Raw genomic sequence first — 21,210 nt, 5'->3', positions numbered from 1 at the left:
TCGTGGAATGAACATGCTAAATTGATTGGTAACAAACTTTCAAGGTCCCTTGGAGTTATCCAGCGTCTCAAATTCCGTTTCCCTGAAAAATCCAGAAAATGATTTATCATTCTATTTTTCATCCCCATTTGTCTTATGGATGCTCTATATGGGCAAGCAACTTCATCTCATGTTATAAGAGAATCCAAATCATACAAAATAAGGCCATTAAAATTATATCACCTCTTCAGCATTCAGATAACATTAACCTCCATTTCAAACTTACTAAAATATTTGATGTGTCAAAGACTAGGGATTTTCAAATTGCAACTTTTTGTTTTAAATATTTCAACAACCTCCTTCCATCGTCATTTGAAAATTTATTCACTTTAAATCAAGATTTGCATACTTATGAAACGCAAAATTCATGTAACATTGTCCACGAGACACCGTCAACAAAAAGAGCTTCTTTTTTAATTAGATTTCTTGCACCAGATATCTGGAATTCAATCCCCTTGAAAATCCGGAACTCAAATAACCTTATTACCTTCAAGCGAGCAGTGAAGGGTCGTTACAGAAATACTGTTTAGATATTAATATCGCGTGGTCCTCCTCTTTTTGGTCTTTTTCTTTTCTTTCTCTTTGTCACCCCCCTAATTTTTCTCTTTTTTTTCTTTTTTTGATAAATCAAGTTGATTCGTTGTTTCTGTTAGTTGATTGTTTAATTATTCTTTAGTTAAGTTTCTGTCCTAGTCCAGCACTTTTGCGCTTTCCTGGCAGATTATGTACATGTAATTATGTGTTTTTGTTTGAATATATATGATTGAATTGAATTGAAAAAAAACTCCTGTTGCTTGCTGTTGCAGATGGTAAAAATAGAAATAGAACGTGATAGTTTCAAAAAATAATATATTTTTTTTAATATTTCCTGAGCCAAATGCGTCTTTTTTTATATAACAACTGGATAGTTATTAAGGACATCTTCTTAAGGTACGAGAGACATCAAAATAAAATTTTGTTTATCTTAGGTCCAATCATACCTAAACTCTTTTGGTCGTTTCTGAATTACAAAGTTTTCAGGGCAGTTCCAAGTTTTTGACAATGTTGTCAGGCTGAGCAGTAAAATTAAACAAGTAAAACAAAGTAGTTAGATCTGGACAGCGCTTTTTGTTTGTCAAAATATAAACAATGACAGTGTTTTGATTCCAAAACAGAACTATACCTTCATGCAAGTGCCACACCTATTTAAGCTGTTTCATACCATATGTTTTTTAGCTTATTTTGCGCTGAATTTTTTTACTCGTGTTTCTATTTTTTTTTTTTTAATGTGCACCCTCTGCTGCAAAAACTGTGTATCTTCAGGTGTTCTTTTAATTGAAAAATTAATTCTCAATTTTTACTAATTTCTTAGTATGTTTTGAATAGATTAGGAAGGAGGAGGAGCCTGCGTAGCTGTGCTGGCCTCAAGTGGCCTGGTGCCGCTGTGAGTTAGTAGTCATAGTAGTAGTTTACGGCTATGTAGGTTTTCACTTATCCAATTCAAACAATCAGGCTTCAGATTCACTTTCCTTGGTATTTTAAGGTGAAAGTAAGTAATTTAAGATAGGCTATAATTGCCAATCGGCTATATATAGACAATAAAACTAAGATCAACTATAATTGGATTAAAGAATATTTCAATATTTCGGATGTGAAATTTCTCAATAGGTCTAACTCAAAGTGCCCTGATTATAGTTACTGTCGTTCCATGATCAAAAGGGGGAACGACAATGTGCTATTATCTTATGGTAAGACCAGGTATTCCTTGGTCATCCGAGAGCAGTGACTCCCACCTGATTTTGTGGCCCATGTTTGGCATGTCTTAAATCCTGATCCCCCTTGCGATATTTAATTTTCTATTCAAAATGTTACGCGTATTCACACGAAGGAAACTTAAAAGACTATTAACTTGCTATGTTTTTTCAGGTGGTGCCATGGCATATTTTATGCTAATGAATATTGCCTGGATACCGCACCTTTTATACGAAGTCTTTCCTTTAATAGTTCAATTCTCCATTTTTTAGTTTTGTTACTATTGAGCCACATAGCTCCTTACTTACAGCTCGTTTTCACAAACTGTTTGATAATGTCATTATAGTACTATCATGTACCTTTTTCACTCAATCATCCATGTATCTTTTTTGCTCAATCTATCTTTTTACTATACTATATAATGAATATGACATCATGTTGTTTACGTGAAATTTCACAATATTTCTCGTGCGTTTGTGTTTTTGGACATGAACATGCGTTTGCGTTTTGCTTGTGTCCGTGCAAGCTTGTGCTGATAACAAAATTGCTTCACAAATAACTTCAAAAAGGAAAGTATCACAAAGAAACAGAGGAAATAACACTAGAAAAAAAATGTATGGTTCATGACCCAAACAAACAGAATAGTAAAGCAAATTAATAAAGAAGCGTTTGGAAGCATTGAATTAGTTTATTACAATTTTATTTTGATTTCTATTATTTTCAAAAAAGCAAATCCAGAAAAATTCCAAACAGTGTCAGGTAGTTTTAGAAAGGAAATACTGGTCAGTCGTAATCCTAAGTCCAAATATACCTCTACCACACATATTAAAAAAAACAAGTTTTCCAACGGAAAGTAAGAAGTAAAATTAAAACTCAAACGAACAGAAGCTATTCTGGATATGAAGGGGGTTCCCTCTCCTCAATTTAAATAATGACACCAAATATGATTCACTCTCCTTGAAAACTTCCCTCACCTCACTGGAAACTCCTCCATGGAAAGTTCCTCCCAAATAAAATACACCCGGGCAATTCCACCCTCACTGAAAATTACCCACTCCCCTCCTTTATATTTTTTGTGAACGATTCAGCCTGAAAAGTTTTCCTTAGCATACTTTCATTTGAAAAACTTCTTTATTTCTAAACGTTTTTACGATCACTCCGATAGTCCCCCCTTCCGTGGAAACTTTTTCCCAGCAATTCAAACCTTCTAAAAATATCTTCGGGACATTTTCACATGCAAAAATTGAGTTGGCAAATAGAAATAAAAGTTGGCAAACGAATAAAAAGAATTTCGTAGGCCTAGAAACTTCCAAATAGCAAATACCATGTGTAAACAATGGGAATATTTTACATCCTAAAGACTTATTTTCAGGGTCTGTGGGGGTCAAGTTATTTCCAAAGGCACAATGAATTAGCGATCACTAGGCATAAGAATCGGACAGAACATTTAAAATCAAAGGAAAATAAACTACCCTTTAAAATTAAAGTTATTTTAGTTAAATTATTATTTTTGTAAAATCGTTTATTTTGGATAAATTGACTGCAAAATTTGGCATGTTTAATATTTTTTTGGTTTCTCATGATAAAGCAGAGTCTAGTCAGGTAAAAAAAAACAAAAGAGGTATTTGCGCATCTAGTTATTTCGAAGTATTTACTTGGCTTTAAGAAATATGACTAACTCTCCAGCTTTTATTTTTACCTGGAGGGGGGGCATACATTTAAAAATATCTAAGTTTCCAAAACTTCCCAAGATTTTTTTTCAAAATCTCCCCTCACCCGAAGCGAAATTTTCTTACATGCTTGCATGTCAGAGCCAGAGCCATAATTATTTTTCTTGTACATTGTGTGAATAGTGCAAATAAATCCGTATTGGCATAACTAACAGGAAAAGCTAGAAGTTTAGAACATAGCAACTCTATTTAAAAAAAGGCAGAATATAAAAAAAATCTTACCGAGAATTTTCTTGTTAATCTTTTGCTTCGCTTTTTTATTAAATGTGGGTTGTTTGACAGCACCGATCTACTCCGGAGAACATATAGCTGGGTGTATACTCTTTTCAGCTCAGCCTAAAAAAAAATAAACAAAATGTGAAAAACCAATCAAATTTTATTCATTGCGTCATTGCGCTGTAAATATCAAAACAGCAAATGCGTTTTACTGAACACAAAATACTTTTTATAAGTTTTCTCTTGTATAGTAGCGTTATAAAATAGAAAATTGCTGTGACTTGCATGGAAAGGTATTTCATTAGTTCCTTTCAGTAATCTTGGTAATTACAGTTTTTCTATCTTTATCTACATTCTGACTAACAAAAAAACAAAACAAAACACATACTCCTCGAAATGAAAATTTTTTAAGTAAAGAACAAATGACATTCTGGTCTTTAGAAGGCCCTGGTCCTCTTTGTGGTAGTTTTTGTTCGTTTTCAGTTTGATTTGATTATTTATTGCATTGTTCGGTTTCACTTATTCATTTATAGTGTTTCGAGTTCGTTTTACGCTTGAATTACTATCTGAATTTATGTCAAATTAATAAAAAAACTTTCCGAAAAAGAACTTTTTCAAAGAAAAGCAAAGACCACTGTAAACTTAAGATCTGAAGGAATAGAAACCTAAAATAACTTAAACTCGAAAAGACCGGAAATAAAATAAACAATCAGAGCCAAAAAAAATACAACAGGTACTAACAAAAATGAGTGAATAAATATTAAAACGAGTAAAGCTTCAATTAATATCCAAATCAAACCTCGTGGTAAGTTCAGTACTGACCTAGCTTTCAAAGTGAGAACATCTCAAATAACTGGATTATATTGATTCAGAGTTCAAAATAAAAGGATTTGGTTTGAATTGGATATTTATGAACTGTGAGTAAAACCGATCTACTTTAGTGTGATTAAATTTATGTAACTATATATGAGCGGATTAGTGTATCTGAATTGAATAAATTCAGTTTTCGCTCGACTATGTTCTGTTAACGGGGGATAGCCACACACCCCTTTGGCTTTGAAGATCTGAGTGTGCGTACCGCACAGACGTACTGTGTTACAAGTTTAACCTAAAGGATTTTATTGCATTATAAGCTTAATGGAGTGCTAAAGGCAATTAAATTTTTTTTTGTTCGTCTTACTTATTTAACCCCAGACCTAAGGAGTGAGAAATGTCAATATTTTTTTGTCCTGGTTGTGGTCGATCTTGTGGCAAGGGGATTACCCTGCAATGCACAAAATGTCTCGAGATGTTTCACCCACAGTGTGCAGGCATTTCCCCAACTGAGCGTAAGAAAAACCGAATTGGATTTGCGTAATCTGTTCAAATAAGGATGAAGTTCATGAATCTTGCATCTCTAATAATCCCTGTATATCCCCGATAATCAGCAGTCAAAAATCAATTCCTGCTAATACCAATTTTGTAGTTGAAAATTCATGCAGCCGAGGTGTGGACCTATCTGTCCAGTCTATTTCAAGATTAAAAAAAAAAAAAGTTTTTTTAAATGAAAGTAAGGAGCGACTTTAAAACCTAAAACGAACAGAAATTACTCCGTATACGAAAGGGGCTTTTCCTCCTCAAAGTCCCGCTCTTTACGCTAAAGTTTGACTCTTTCTCTTAACTCTACATTTTAAAACAGTAAAAAACTGCGCATGCCTTGGAATCTCTACGCTTATTCTTGGTTTTATTCATACCTTTCTGGTAGGCTTATTTCAATTGATCCACTTTTCCGGAGCCCTTCTGAAGTATATTATGGCGTCCCGCAGGGATCTGTTCTTGGTCCCATTTTATTTTTGATTTATGTTAGTGATCTAATTTCAGCTGTATAAAACACCAGGCCCCTGGCATGATGCAAGCTGTGTCAGCCTAATGCTCAGTCGTGTTCCAATACTTCTTCTAATGAAGATTTTATTGTTGCTTTTGCTGATGATACCACTCTTGGGACCCTTGGGAAGACGGAATGTGATATCAAGTCTAACCTTGTGGCATTATTTGAGAGAGTTATGTCATGGTTTAATGGCAATTACTTGGTCTTGAATGTTGGTAAATCACATTTTCTTATTTTTTCTCGAATTGGTGTAGCTTTCCCTCAGCTTACGCACAAGGTGTCACAAGGCTCCTTGTGTAGACCAGAGAATCGGGTGGTCTGGTTTCTTGGTATCCTGCTTGATAAGAACCTTTCATTCAGAAACCATGCAGCCATGATTAGGGTTAAGGTCTGACGGAGTTTGGGTATCATTCGAAAACTTAGATATACATTTCCTGGATCTATTCTGAAACTTCTTTTTTTCTGTCTTGTCCAGTCATATGTTTCTTATTGCCCCATTGTATGGATGTCTACTTTTCCGTCTACGCTGCGGTCACTTTCCGTCATGTATAATAAAGCACGGCGTCTGGTTATGGAAACCAACCGTTCTTCACCAACACAGCTCTTAAGTCTACGGTCTATTTACATTATTTCTTGTGCTTCTTTTGTCTTTGATCAACTTCACGGCAATCTTCCAAAATCTCTTCGGAAAACTCCTATGTTTATTTCTGATTCAGCTCCATATAGCCTTCGTTCTTCAAATAATATCCACATTCCGCCTACCCCTACTGTTCGATCAGATTTCAATCCCCACATTGCTTGTCAACTTGTCTGAAATTCACTACCTTCTTCAGTGCAGAAATGCCACTCGTTTTGGACTTTTAAAAGGATTCTTGAGGATCATTTAATAAAGAATCAAATAGATTTTTTTTTCTCTCGTGTTTTGTGTTTCTCTCGCCCCTGTGTTTTGTTAGTGGTGTGTGATTTTCCTCTCTGCACTTTGCTCCCAGGCCTCAGGTATGTTCTGTATGTTTTTTTTTTTATCTTTCTTTTTTTCTCCTTCTAGTTGTTGCTTATATTGTATCCCCCATAAATATGTTGCCTGTAAACTGCTATATGTGATTGCCTATATTGAATTTATTGCTTGTATAATATTTTTTTTCTTATCCCCCTTGTATCCCTGGCCGTGGAGCCTTTCGAGGGGAATTATGTATATTGTAATTCAATTTTGAATTGTATTTTGTATTGTCTTCTATTTAATATTAATAAATCTCTCTCTCTCTCTCTCTCTCTCTCTCTCCTCTCTCTTTCTTTCTCTCTCTCTCTCTCTCTCTCTCTCTGTGTCTCTCTCTCTCTCTCTCTCTCTCTCTCTCTCTCTCTCTCTCTCTCTCTCTCTCTCTCTCTCTCTCTCCTCTCTCGCTCTCTCTCTCTCTCTCTCTCTCTCTCTCTCTCTCTCTCTCTCTCTCTCTCTCTCTCTCTCTCTCTCTCTCTCTAAGAATCCTCACATAAAAAACTTATATACCTTCGGGGCATAACTTACAACACTTGTCCCAGGATTCTGGCGGGTTGTGGAAACCTTGGAGTTTTTGTTATATGATCTTTGGTCTACTTTAGACAAAATGACTATCTCAAAAATTTGATCAGACACATTCGGGAAAAAGAGGGTTGATGGGGGGAGCTAGTTGCTATTGGATCACTTTTGACTTTCAAAGGGGAAAGTATAGCTTTCAATTCCTAGTGATTTGAGTCCCCTGTGAAGTTTACCTCTTCCAATAAAACTTTATTTGCCCCTGGGACAAAAGTTACAACCCTTCGCCCTGGCTCTGGGTGTGGGGGGGGGGGTATTTTTACCCTGACTTTTTGTTATCTGATCGTTGGACTATTTCAAACAAAAGGCTTATTTCATAATTCTGATTGAATACGTTTGAGGAAAAGAGGGTGTGTGTGAGGGGGGGAGTAGATGCCCTCCGATCAATTTTGGCTCTGAATAAGGCGACTAGAGCTTTAACGCATTTGGTGAAAAGAGACCGCGGGGGGCTAGTTGCCTTCCGATAACTTTTAACTCGTAAAAAGGGCATTAGACCTTTCGATTTCTAATTTAATGAGCCTCCTCCAAAGTTTATACGACCACCATTCCATATGGAGGGTCCTTTGGGAAAATAGAATAATAAAAAATTGGAGCCTTATAGCCTTTACTATATGCACCGCTATAGGGTTATAGCGTTACCTTTGATACGTCTTTGAAAAGGCTTTTTTTATGGAAGATGGAGTTTTGAGATCATTATTTTGAAAAGAAAGAGACAAAAAATAGCTTTACTCAATAGATAGAGGGGAAAATGAAAAAAAAAAGAAGATAGGATGAAAAGTAGAAAGAGGATCGTAATTAGAAAAAGTAAGAAATCAAAAGTAGAAAATATATAAGAATTGACAGCTGAGGACCTTTTATGCTTCCAAGCGTGGCCAAAAAGAGGCTTGTTAATAGGCCGGCCTTCGCTACTCCGAGTTTTGTTGAAACCGTGTATCTATACTAATATCACGTGCCGTTTTTTCAGGAACGTTATGTCATTTTGTAGTGTTTTTTTTTTTAAGATTTCATTGAATGACCGCTCAAATATCCTCATAAGCCCACAGAGTAGGTAAGAAGAAACCACGGCTTCTGTAAATGGAATTTTAATTGAATAAATAATCTGTCGGATCAAACTACCTTTCCATTTTCAAATAAATTTAAAGAAAATGTAGAAAAATAGGATTAATATTTCAAACAAGACACAGCTTTTTTTCACTAACAATAATAAAAGTCCAAATACTTCAGCCTCACACCCGGAAGCTCTTATAAACGGGAATAATAATAATAATCCAAAAACTAGGTTAAGCAAAATATATAAAGAAGAGGAAAAAATAAAATGAAAACGCAAAAAAAACAACATCTAAAAAAGCCTCAAAATAAAGACATCTATCAGAGCCAATGAAATATATTTTATTAGGTTAGTAATTTCAGTTTAATGAATAATGAATTAGTTAGCAATTTTTTCGTGAAATCTACTGTTTGATATACTGCCAGTCAAACTTTTCTTTGGGTTGTTTAAAAGAGCAAATAAAGCCAATTTACCTTCACCACATCTGGATCCATGTCAACAAATTCTTCTTCCTTGACATCAACCTCTCCGTTGTGTTTGACGTACACATCTATACTTCTAGCTTCATTAAGTAGAAAAACCTCAGGGATTTGATGGTCATTCGTTGGAGCTGGTGGTGCAGTAATACCCATACTGACTTCACTATCAGATGGCCTTTCGAAAACTTGACGATGCTTTGAATATTGTATAAAATATACCTAAAAAATTGTTTGATGTAAGTAATGGCAAAAACCACACTGGCAATCCACCATAAAAAACAAAACAAGATCACGATGAAATTTAAGAAGACAGTGAATACAACTTAAGCAGATATAGTTTTGGTTGATCCTATGTGAGAGGAGGAAGCTGAGATTCTTTAAAAATTTATTTTATGATTTTAGTTTTAGAATTCATTTTAGTGATGACATTTTTTGGTAAGTTTTTTTCTTTTATTCTTTTTTTAAACTGTATTTCGCCAATGACGACTGTTGCATGTATAGCCGAAATACCCGCTTAGGTCGTATTCACTATTTCTAATTCACCGTGTTTTCACTATGTCTACACTGTCTTCATAAATTGCTTTGTTTTCTACTTTTTTTTGTATAAGAAAAAAACTTTGATAGTTTATTCGTTATTATGTTTCCTTTCTCCTTGTTGTCTTGTTTTCCCCTACTCTTTTGGTTAGTATGGCTTCATCAGAAGATCACGGTTTTTGCTTTCGCAAATAATGGTGGCAAAAATAGGCAGCTGTTTTAAACAGCAGGTTTTAAAAAAAATAGCTAACAAAATTGCGGAGCTTTGATTTTGATGTAAATGCGTATCTAGGATTTTTCAAAAGGGGGGCGATTGTTTTGGTGGGGGCTCGAAAAAAACTTTACAAAATGTATAAAAAATGTGTTTATATGCAATTTTGTTAATTTTTTACAAGTGGAGCAAAAATTTTGAGGTTCCAACCCAGTACCCCCCTCTACATAAGGCCTCGATTGAAAGACTATTCATACCAGGTATTGGGATCTCCATGATTATTAGGAAGGCCGTCGGTGGAAAATTTCTGCTCTGACGAATGCCTCAACATACACAGTCCCAGAAAGTTCTAAGATATTTTATGAGACACATATTGAAATTGACTAGGTTGTATAGGAGTGAACGTCATACTCAGGAGTACATGAGTACATGAGTACGGACGTTACACTCATGCGTGAGTGAATGTCACACTCAGCGCATGAGTGAACCTTCTAATTGTTGAAAAAAGTTATTGGCTCGTGGTTTTGTCCTGGTTACCCAATATGATCTTGGCAAGACACTCTAAATTTATTAATAAGTCTTTTCCTTCAATTTGTTTTACAAGACCAATTTACTTCATTACACATTTCCTTATTTCATGCATTTTTCTATTCTGGAAATGTGTTAAACTCAAGAAAGACTATTGACAACAATGAAAAATTGGCAATCGTTCAAAATTGGCAGACTACACAGAAAATGGCTTAAAAGTTAAATATAAAAGAACATAAGTAAAGAACAATGTTAAATCTTACAATAAAAAGAAATCAACATATGTCTAAAGTCAAACAAAAGAAAGTTTGTTACAAAATTGTTTGCCTAGATTCTGGCACCAGGGCAATCTAAAAATTCTATTTCCTAAAACAAGTCTTGGCGGCCCATAGTAACCAAAGCCTTGAAAAAACATGTTTTAATTAAAACTGGTTAGAGGTAAAAAATTGACCCTTATAGCTAATTCCGGGATGTTAAGTATTATCTCAGTTAGTGTCAATAGTAAAATTTTATTTCGAAAGCAAGTTTATGGGCATTATAAAAACAGCCTGAAACCCCTAAAGGATGTTGTCGTATGGAAATAAAAAATTGACCATTGGAATTACTATGGCTGAAAACCGTAATCTGGAAAAATTACAGTCCCCTGGCTTCAACAACAAAGGAAATCTTTTTTTTTTTTGCATGGGTAGCAATGATGTATCCTCTTTTTTTTCCTCCACTGCTAGCGGGACATTGGGACATCATCGAGAGCTGCTTAAGAGCTCATTCGGAAGGAAATTACTATATCTAGTTTGTTTGTGCTTAGCTAAACACAATGTTTAGATAAAATCTGTTTTTGGTGCAAAAACTCCATTTTCGTATACAAGATGATGTCATATTGTGTATGATGTCAGATCTAAGAAACACAAATAAGAGCGATGGGTAAAATTATAGCAGATCCTATAACTGGCTTTCCTATAGAGTGAATATACCACTTGATGCCTGTTTTGTGTTCTTTACGAATATAATAATCGCTTCTACCTTAAATCGAGATTTAAGCACTTTTTTAGCTCTTAAAAATGACGAATTTTCAATAAATTATGACAGTTCATATAACTGACTTACCAATAAAGCGAACATATCACTTGATCTTTTTTTTATGTTCTTTACAAATATAATAATCGCTTTTACTACAAATTCAAATTCAAGCATTTTTTAAGCTCTTAAAAATGACGAATTTTCAATTAAAGTACGAGTTATACGTCGTTTCTAACAAAATAATATTACGTTTTCTCCGCGCCGTTTTCGACCGAATAATACTACATTTTCTCAGTGCTAAAATTATTTATAATAAGGTTAGTTTAGGTTGAGTAAGGTTAGGTTAAAAAGTGCTTAAATATGAATTTAAGGTAAAATCTATTATTATATTAGTAAATAGCATAAAAAAAGACATCAAGTGGTATGTTCACTTTATTGGTAAGCCAGTTGTATGAACTGCTATAATTTTACCGAGTGATGTTCTTGAGCATCATGGCAGGATCTGAATACATAAGTTAGAGCCTCTGATTTACTGAATTAAGGCCCGGTCACACCATAATCGTACCTGTTGATAAACAAAGGTAAAATGTGGGAATGATGTGTTTTTCTTTGATTTTAACATTACTCCTATCCCAAAAAAGTGGGAAACTGAAATGGCAAGAAACTAGTTTTAAAAGAATAGTTTTGACCCTGGTTATGTTCTCTGAATCGTTTGCCAGATTCATTATTTATATGAGGGAGCCACTGTTCAAAGTCATTTTCTTTTTAAGTTCAAAATGATGCCTAAAAATGTTCACCATGATTGGTCAGTGATGATATGCATGCTTGAAATTTGAACATTGCTCAACCCAAATAATTACGAACAAAATACATAATTGGTACTGATGTTATGCATATTTTTTCCCCACTGGTTTCATTGTAATTTGGCCCGGGCGCAAGTATAAGAACTGACGAAAGTGAGACAAGGTTGTTGGATTAATATATTTCGGGCAATATTATTAGAAACACGCCAGCGTCTATATTGTTAGAAGGGTCTGTGGCATTAAAGATATAACAGTCCATGCCGGCGGTCCATCCACTCAAGGATTAAGAAAACTAAATATTTGAAAACAAAAACTCTTATGCAGCAAGAGCCTTATCCAGGATTTTTCGGGGAGGGGGGCTACAAAAGAGTTTTTTAGGGTGAGGTGTACAAAAAAGCTTTAAAAAACGCATCAAAAATTTGTTTATATTCATTTTTGTTATGTTTTTTACGAGTCGGAAAAACATTTCGGGTGGGGGGGTCGAACCCCTTAATCCCTAGATATGGCCTCGTATACAACCCTCGTTTTCAAGGCATGATGGGCTAGTCACCTCTCCCTGAAGGGAGATCAGAGGTTAAACAAAAATTTTCTCAATTTTCAACATGTTTAGCTGATGTAATTCTAGTCCAAAATCTAAAATATATGCCCAAAAAATTTCCCTTTGAGGCTTTGAAAGCAGGCCAATGGAGTAGGAGGTGAAGTTGTGAAATCAGAGTTTTATTAAATTTTTATGATGGAGTCGAATCAATAAAAATAATTTAGCCAAATACACTTCAATTCTATTAAAAGTGGCAATAATAAACAAAACTAATATTGTAGGCTAAGTATAGTAAATAGGATGTTTTAAATTTAAAAAACTCATTTAAGGAGAAACTTATAAATTAAATTTCTGCTGCAAATTGTCAGGAATGTTGAAGTCGAAGTTTGAGTGAGAGTTCTTACTTCTCTGAAGAAAATTTTAGGAGTTAGAGCTGGAGTTGGAGCAATTATGTTTAAAGTTTCAAGAGTCGGAGTCATGGTTTCAGTAGTCAGAGTTGGTGGTTAAGTTGACCGACTCCAAAGTCATGTTGAAAAGGCTCTAATAATGATGAAAATAATAATAATAATAATTCACTGGCTTCTACCCTAGGGGCTAGCGGGCAAGTATATAATGTTCTATAACTGATAATCATATTGCGTAAAATATTTATAATAACAGTTTATTCCTTCAGGACGGCAATAATATTTAGGAGCGAATCTTATATCGTATGCGATTTTGACACGTGAGAATTAAGGCTTGTGCAAACCCTTTCAATAGCTCAAAGCTGATGGATAAGTTTTACTCTTCTAAGTTAGAGGGAAATATCCAATCCCAGCCATCCCATATTTGTGATATTCTCATTACAATACTCTGAGAAGGATAAATCTCCCTGAAAAAGTTCACCGCTTTCAATATTTCCAGGAAAGGAGGTCTGAAATATCAGAATTAATTTCATGGTCATCGTTCTCTCATTTAAATAAATGGGAAGTTATTTGAAATTTTGTATAAGCCCTGACCCTTCTTTACAGATCCTTTTTTTGTGTCTTAAATTTGGTGTCTCCAGCCCTGACCCTTCTTTGCAGCAAAGCATATGAATACAATTTTCTATTTTGCATTTCCAATATTCCTACAAAGCGGGAAAATCTATTTCCCAGTAGGACTCGGGCTGGCAGGTTAGCTATAAAACTTTCCTTAAGATCTAGGGACAATGAGAAATAAATTCTTCCAACTCTTCCCCTCTAAATAATTCCATGTTTTTCTGAAGGATCTGTCAAATACAGTTTAAAAATTGAAACCAAAAAATACAATCTTCGAGTCGTCAGGCGCCCCTCTCTGGATCGTGAGAAAGATTCAATGATCGACCTCCCTAGTAGCGTACTTGGAAGCCCGCTTTGCGTCACTGTACATAAAAAATGTGAAACCCCAAGTGAATCAACCCAGTTAAATGAAGCTGGAAAATGATCGTTTTTGTTGACTGATTATTTTGTATGGACATATGCACCAGTGTGTGGCATCACACACTCTGGATCCGGTAGATTATATATATTGATTCTGGTTAAGGCCAAATCAATTAGAAGTCTCACAATTTTCATTCGATAGAATTTTGGCCTTCGTTGGGCCTTCATTGTTGTTTTGTGCCAGAAAATGGCATTAAACGGTACTTTTCTGTGGTGTAATTTCTTTTATTGCTGATCTAAGGGACTTTAAATTTCTCATTCCATTTGATTTAGCCCTCCTCTGATATTCTGGGAAGCCTGGTTTGGTATAATCATCCCTGGAAAAATAAAGGCCAAAACGCAAACAAATGAAGAAATACAAATCCTAGATACAATTTTAAAGACACTTGGGGTTCTTGACACATAAAAGGGATAAAAAGGGAATAAAGGGACATATTTGAAATGTAAGATTTATAAATAATAAGATTTTGAAATATATAACACACAGGAAAAAGCCTTTGGCTATTTCTTAATGTGGAATTGTAAAGAACGAACCCTGGTGAATCAAGCAGCATAGTCACTCAAAGACAATTTCTTAAAACACATTGACCTGCCACAACATAGAGAAAGAAAACGATCAAAAATGGGTTTTTAAAGGCCAAACGAAAATACTGAAGAAAACACAGAAAGCGAATATTTCGAAAGAACAACCACCTCTCTTCTTCAGCACAAACAAAATAATCTGGTCAAGGAAAAAACCAAAACCAAAGAACAAGCGCAGGAAGTACAACAAAACCATTGAAAAAAGCGCCAAAAAAATAAATAAAATTTAGTAAAAACTCAAAAATTAAGAAAATTACAATCAAATACCTAACAAACAATAAAATGAGTTATTTGCCAATACTTGCGATTTGCACAAAATCCTAAAAAATGAACTGCCATCGACAGATACTAAAGAACAACCGAGAAATCGAAGAAATAATTCATTCACTGAAACAAACGAAGCAGCAATTACAAAAAATTTGGAGAACTAGGTCACTTGATTTCAGATTTTAAACATTGCATTTCTTGCAGATATCCTTTGAGACCTAAGGGGTTGATGATGTATTTGATTGTGTGCTTGGGGAAGTGGTTGAAGGTTTATTTCAGGGAATACTAAAGTATCGGCTTCTCTTTTGAGAAAACCGAAGTACGACTCATTTATTCTAAATCACCTGAATTTCTGTTCCAAGCTAAACATAAATGTTGGTATTTATAAATTTCAGGAGTTTCTTTGTAGTGCTGGACAATACCTTTGTCGTGTAAAATTAGGCTAGCCTGGTCAAATAAAACAGTATTCTCTGGATTATTAAATATTTGTTCTGCGAGGGCAGAGTCAAAATTTTCGTTTTTTTCTGATTTTTAAGGATGTTATTAATTGAGGTAAAGTGTTGGGTTAATCTATCAGTAAGTAATCTACCAAAGACCACAAGGGCAAGGAAATTCTGTAGACGACGGAGTTTTTGCCTATCGGGATAGGATCTTCACATCAGTAGATTTGGGAACTAATAGTTTCTCTGGGTCTATAGTAAGTGATAATATTGTTTTTCCTCAGATTTTTGGGAATGTTGTCTGAAACCCCTTTAATGTACGGGAGACCGAGCTAAACTGATTTTTCCCGTTGATTTTCGTTTATTGTGTCAATATCTGATAATGTTTTAATACGTTTTGCAATTACAGAATTTATTAAACTAATTGGATAACTATTCCCAAATAAAATATATGGTCAAGCTCTGAATCCAGGAAACGCGGAGAACAAACTTGTAATCCTCTGTTACTTAGAGAAGTGACCACTCCTCTTTTCACAGCATGAGAATGACTAGAGGAATAATTTAAGTAACTGTCATTATGTGTGGGTGTTCTATAGACTCCAGACTCGAAGCATGTATCATTTCGGTGAACCAGAGCATCTAAGAAAGGAAGATGCCTTTCTACCTCTAATCCCTGAGTAAATTTAAGTTTAGAATCCAAAGAGTTTAAGTAAGCGAAGAAAAGACTCCAGAGATTCGTCACCATGCTCTCACAAATAAAAAATTTCATCTTTAAACAAACCCAAAATTCCGGCTTACAAAAACTTTTCTTCAAGGTTTTCAGTGAAGATATTAGCCTCAATTGGTGCAAGGGTGAAATTGGTTGAAATTAGCCCATTGAAAGCCCATATTTCGGTCTATAAAAAATGCCTCTATAATGGAAGTAAAAAGAAGTTCTGTTACAAAACACTTCGACCCATTGTTTCCTAATTTGGTTCTCCTAGAGTAAAAATAGAAAATTTTTTTATCAGTTGTTGTTCATCCACTCATTCAGGCTCAAAAATCCTATATTAAAAATTCGGCTGATCTCGTTTCCAGGTTAAAGCAGCTCTCGGTTAAACCAAATACAAGAATAGGCAGTTTTGGTGCGTATTCAATGTATACCAATTGTGATCCTCAAAAGGCCGGAAGGATTTTGGAAGATAAACTCAGTTCTAACCCATCTATGTCAGAAAAATCTACACTTTCGAATCGGACACTTCTTTCACCTCTAGCCCTTTGCAAAAGAACTTCTTGTTACTTTTATTATAGAGGCATTTTTATTGACTCTATTGGGTATTCTTGTAAAACTAAGAGGGACAGGTTCTCAGCCGGCTTGGAGAAACTGGAAAATACGAGCACCATATCCTCAAATTCTACTCAGTAGATATTATAGGATTAAAGATCAGGAAACACCACTTAGGCAGAGATACTTGACTTCAGTTGCGACAAGAAACGCCATCAGATATTTACACACTCCCTCTTATACACTCTTGTACATGCATAGTTATTTACAAAGATTGGGAATTTTTGGATTCTTTGAAAAAAATGTGACAAAAACAAATGAAGAAGTCGTTATTCACTTTAAATTGCTAGCCTTTTAATTACTTGCCTGTTGGCGACTGTCAAACGTTTTTGTGTTTCCATAAAACTGTCATAAACTTTTCTTTACAGCAAACTTTTCGGAAATACAAAAAGTACTTACATAAAGTACAAACATTAAAATAAGCTGAAATTCCAAACTCGAAAACAGCCTCCCATAAAAAGTTATTTGCATAAATTTCAAGAGCAATACCTCAAAGCAATGCATTTGCAATGCCTCAAAGAAGATTAAATATGATTATACAAAAGTGTAAGCATCCAAAATTATGGGGCCATCATGTAGCTATTTCCCAGAGAGAAGGAGGGGGACAGATGACCCCAAAAAGAGCACATTTGAAGCCAACATGTCTTAATAATTCTCTGTCCTGTGGAGCAATAAGAAGAATTTTCCCCTATCCCCCATTATTCGGCTTTCACACTATATCATAGAGCCTTTCAGACTAGCGAAACTAAAGACTTAACGTCACGTTATGTAATTTTATGGAGCATAATGTATCCGTGGTAACATAGGCAGTGCCAATTAGATCTTTTTACATAGAATTCTGTTACGATGCGTTACGTTTCGTTTATGTTATGGAAGAGTCGACGTAACAGCAATCAAACGGAGTTTCTGGATGAGCGATCAACAGAATTTGCAAAAAAAGCGATCCAAGCGATCCTAGAATTTGCAAAAAAGCAAATAAAACTTACCTAGAAAGTCTTTCGGGTTGTTTTTTTTTTCCATCACAAGTCATCCCGCTGCAATAACTAAGAAATTATCATCTGAGCTTGAGCCTTTATCTCCATTCCAACTTTTCGATTTTTGAGTAGTTTACTTGTTCTGATGATTTTGTTTATTTTTACGCTAGCTTCGTGTGAAAGGACGTGTCTAAGCGTAAAATGTTATGCTGAGCGTAACTTAAATTATTCACTTAGCATAGGAAATTACGGACGTGGTGTGAAAGTGGCTCTAGATATCTGGGAACTTCAGTGCTTAGAAAACAAATGAAGTCAATTCCAAAACTAAGTTCCAGTTTCCTCATTGAAAATCATTTAGGGAGAACCTGATTGAAAATCAGGTTGATGACTTTTTCTTCTTTTTTCTTAAACTCTCTATTGCAATTGGTTTTTACTTAAAAAATTGTATAATCAAATCTAAGCACAATTATCCGTGTATATCTACACGATTGTCTGATTCAAACTGTTTACATATATACCGTGCCTTTCTGTGGTAAATATAACACAACTTGAGTGTTATTTGAAATTAAAAAAAAAATGAAATAAAAATACATTAATAACAGCTTAAACTTTGAAAACTTAGAATGGAAGGATATGCTGGCCTTAGAATGTTTTGGCTTCACGTCCAGAAGCTCTTATCAGTGGGTGTTTTTTTTTTAGCCAAGGTATAAGCTTCAATATACCTTTCTAAATCTTAATCTGGCCTGTAGATTTACTCATAAAAGCTTCACTAGTTTTAAAAGGAAAAAATTCAAGTTTAGTTTGGAGACAGCGTTTGGAAGGGGAAAAAATGTGAAGATAATAGCATAAAACCAAATTTTAACCATAGTTTGGGTTTTAAAGTTTAATCCTCTAGATTTTATTCAATCCAGATAAAAATTTTCTAAGCTAGTGAAATAACACATTTTACAATTTGCCTGACTTCCTTGCTTTTTTACCCCTATAACAAATAAGAGCCAAGAGCTCATATGGCACTTTTGACGAGGCCGGAAAAGCCAAGAGCCTTCAGCCACCCCAGATAGCTGAATCGGAGAAAACAACTGTTATCAAGTTCATTTGTGCAGATCCCTGACACACCTACCAATTTTCATCGTCCTAGCATGTCCAGAAACACCGAACTCGTCAAAGAAATGGGCCCCCCTCCAACTCTCCCAAATAGAGCGGAACCGGTCCACTTATGTCAATCACGCATCTAGAGCTTATGCTAATTCTCGAACTCGCCAAAGCACTAGAAACACCCCAACCCCCAAAGAGACGCCGTTTATATCAATCCCCGTTTATATCAATAACGCCGTTTAATCCAAACCCCGTTTATATCAATAACGTATCTAGAACTTGTGCTTTTCTTCCCGTCAAGTTTCATTTGGTCCCTTCACTCTAAGCGCTTTCCAAGATTTCTGGTTTCCGAGATTATTGTTTCCCCCTCCACCCCCAGTGTCCCCGGATCCGATCCGAATTGAAAATACAGTATCTGAGACATGACATCTTTCTATATATCAGCTTTCATTAAGATCCGATCACCCATTCGTGAGATATATATACCTCATTTTTCACGATTTCCCCTCCCTCCATACGTCTGGTCCCTGATATGTCCGCCATCTTTTGTTGCCTTAGCTTATCTGGAAGTGCGTGAACTAGCAAAACCAGGACCGACAGACAGACAGACCGACAGAAAAACGGAAATGGCGATGGCTATAGATCACATGGTAAATACCGAGTGCCATAAAAATAAAGTTTTTGTGTTTGATAGTTGAACCTAAATTTTCCTGGATTTCAACAAAATTCTTTCGAAAACTTACTTATAATTTCAAAAATCATTCATCAAACTAATGAGCATGGCTACACGGACGGTGTTACTATGCAATAAATTAAGAAACGGTAATAGAGAGAAGATACCGTTAATACTTCTAAAGTTAATTGAAATCTTGTGCCAATCCCTTCTAAAATCTACAATTGTCTCTGTTTGTATGGAATTTGCCTTCTCTGTAGAACCATGCGAGTTAGCTTTCAATGAATTGATTCAACCTAGGACTGGTCCGTCTTAACAGTGGTACACCAGATAAATAAAGCATTATTTGAATTTGAGCCACAGACAAAAGGTATTTGATACAAATGTCCAACTTGGCAATTTTTTGGCAGGCGAAAAATTTGGTACTTGTGCTTGTCAGGTACATTTCCTTTCTAAAATAGTATCTTTACCTGCTAAAACCAGACTTTTCCAGGGTATTTGATCTTTGCAAAGAGATTTTAAGAAAATCAGAACTAACAAGTAAATAGTCAACTTTTTGCTACTTCTCTTTTTAATCGTAACACAGTAAATATCGCGTAATGAAGGTGAACTGATCATTTTATAAGTTCACACTAATTGGCTAAGCTTATCCTTCTCCCTCAGTTCCTTCCTATTCATCTTCAAAATGAGTCTGTATTAGTTTTCCCAGTCTAGATAATTCTAGCATGACACTGATATCAGCATTGCAGCTCTCAGCTGACGATAAACACCAAAAAATGTGCTGCCAGCTGGTGACAATCAGCCTTTAATTGTGTTTCAACTTTATCAGCTTGTTTTTTCCCAAGTGCTTGTTTTGTGCACCTAATAGATTCAGTTGGATTCAATCAATAAACTGCTATTAAAGCAATAAACTGTTATTAATAATTTTTATCCAGATTTCATTGTTTAGAGTTTTCAAGATTGTTATTTATTTTAGAAAGCTTTTGATTTGCCACCTAAGAATAATCTGAAAGTTAATGCTAAAACCTCTAGACAAGAATAATTTCCATTTGCAGTCTGCATTAGCTTTTCGAGTTTTTTTCAAAATATAGTAAAAATAAAATATAGTGAGTTCTTTTTGAAAAACTCAAAATTTCGAGTTTTTCAAAATATAGCATAATATACCCTAATGATCAAATTCGATGGTTGATCAGAGATGAAACTATTTTATGAGGCTAATTTCTTGCCCCACCTAAAATATATTCAACCGTCTCTCTACTAGAACCAATTCTTTGAACCTTATAATTAATTGTGTTTGAAGTTTTGAATAACTCGTCTTGTCTGTAAGGTGTTTGTCCCGCTTTTTCCAAAACTAATATTTGCTTACCCAGCCAGGAAACGATCCTAATTAAAATTATGTTAGAAAACTGTCTTGTAAAAACTGGTACAAATTAAAGTTTGTTTTGGGTGTCGGTGATTGCCTCTTTTGATTATCAATATTCTGCGGATTTGAATTATAAATTTGATTGTGGATTAGATCTTAATTTTGAACCTGTAATTATTGATTTGTACGTTCGATGAGTAATGATTAGGATGTTGGTTAACAGCGCAGATATAGATAGATAGATGGATGGATAAATAAGTGTAAATATGAGTGTAAATAAGTATAAATAAGAAAAGTAAGTATGAACTACTTTCAAGAATTTAGGGAATAAAGAAAAAAAAATCAGCAACAGTAATATTTTCTACTAGATACAGCTTAAGTCATGATTTTATAAAAAGCTGAACCTCCCATAACTCCACTACTCCAGCAAAAGTCACGAAAAGTGATGACTTCTGCCGGATATTCACTGTGAAAGCTTTTAGGAATAAGCTAGCAAATAAAAGGAGGAGTAGGAATAAGCTAATAAAAGGAGGTTAGGAATAAGCTACACAAAAAGAGCATTCAATCTCATATATCCCAAAATCTCATTATCTTTGGTTATAATTATCTATTCTTACAATTTATCTTATTTATCATATTCTTTGAAATTTTTTTCATCAATCTATTGATCCTTATCTGAAACATTCTTCTGGACCAAATAAAGATTTTGTCGAAGAAATTAGTTTAATTAAATTTCTCTAAGTTT

General features: G+C 34.7%; 1 protein-coding gene across 3 annotated transcripts in view; it reads right to left on the bottom strand.

Annotated features, from left to right (window-relative positions):
* The window catches only part of LOC136033548 (metabotropic glycine receptor-like), a 129,131-nt gene that overhangs the window by 38,510 nt on the left and 69,411 nt on the right, over window positions 1-21,210 (bottom strand). For all 3 annotated transcript variants that reach the window (XM_065714289.1, XM_065714290.1, XM_065714291.1), the window contains 2 exons: window positions 8,672-8,896; window positions 3,723-3,836 (listed from right to left, as the gene is read on the bottom strand). In XM_065714289.1, coding sequence (XP_065570361.1) covers window positions 3,723-3,836; window positions 8,672-8,896 — 339 coding nt within the window. The remainder of the gene's footprint in view (window positions 1-3,722; window positions 3,837-8,671; window positions 8,897-21,210) is intronic.

This window comes from Artemia franciscana, chromosome 12 (assembly GCF_032884065.1).
Source record: "Artemia franciscana chromosome 12, ASM3288406v1, whole genome shotgun sequence".
Classification (NCBI taxonomy): Eukaryota; Metazoa; Arthropoda; class Branchiopoda; order Anostraca; family Artemiidae; genus Artemia; species Artemia franciscana.
The sequence above is the reverse complement of the archived record's forward strand: the minus strand, read 5'-3'. Positions and strand labels throughout refer to the sequence as shown.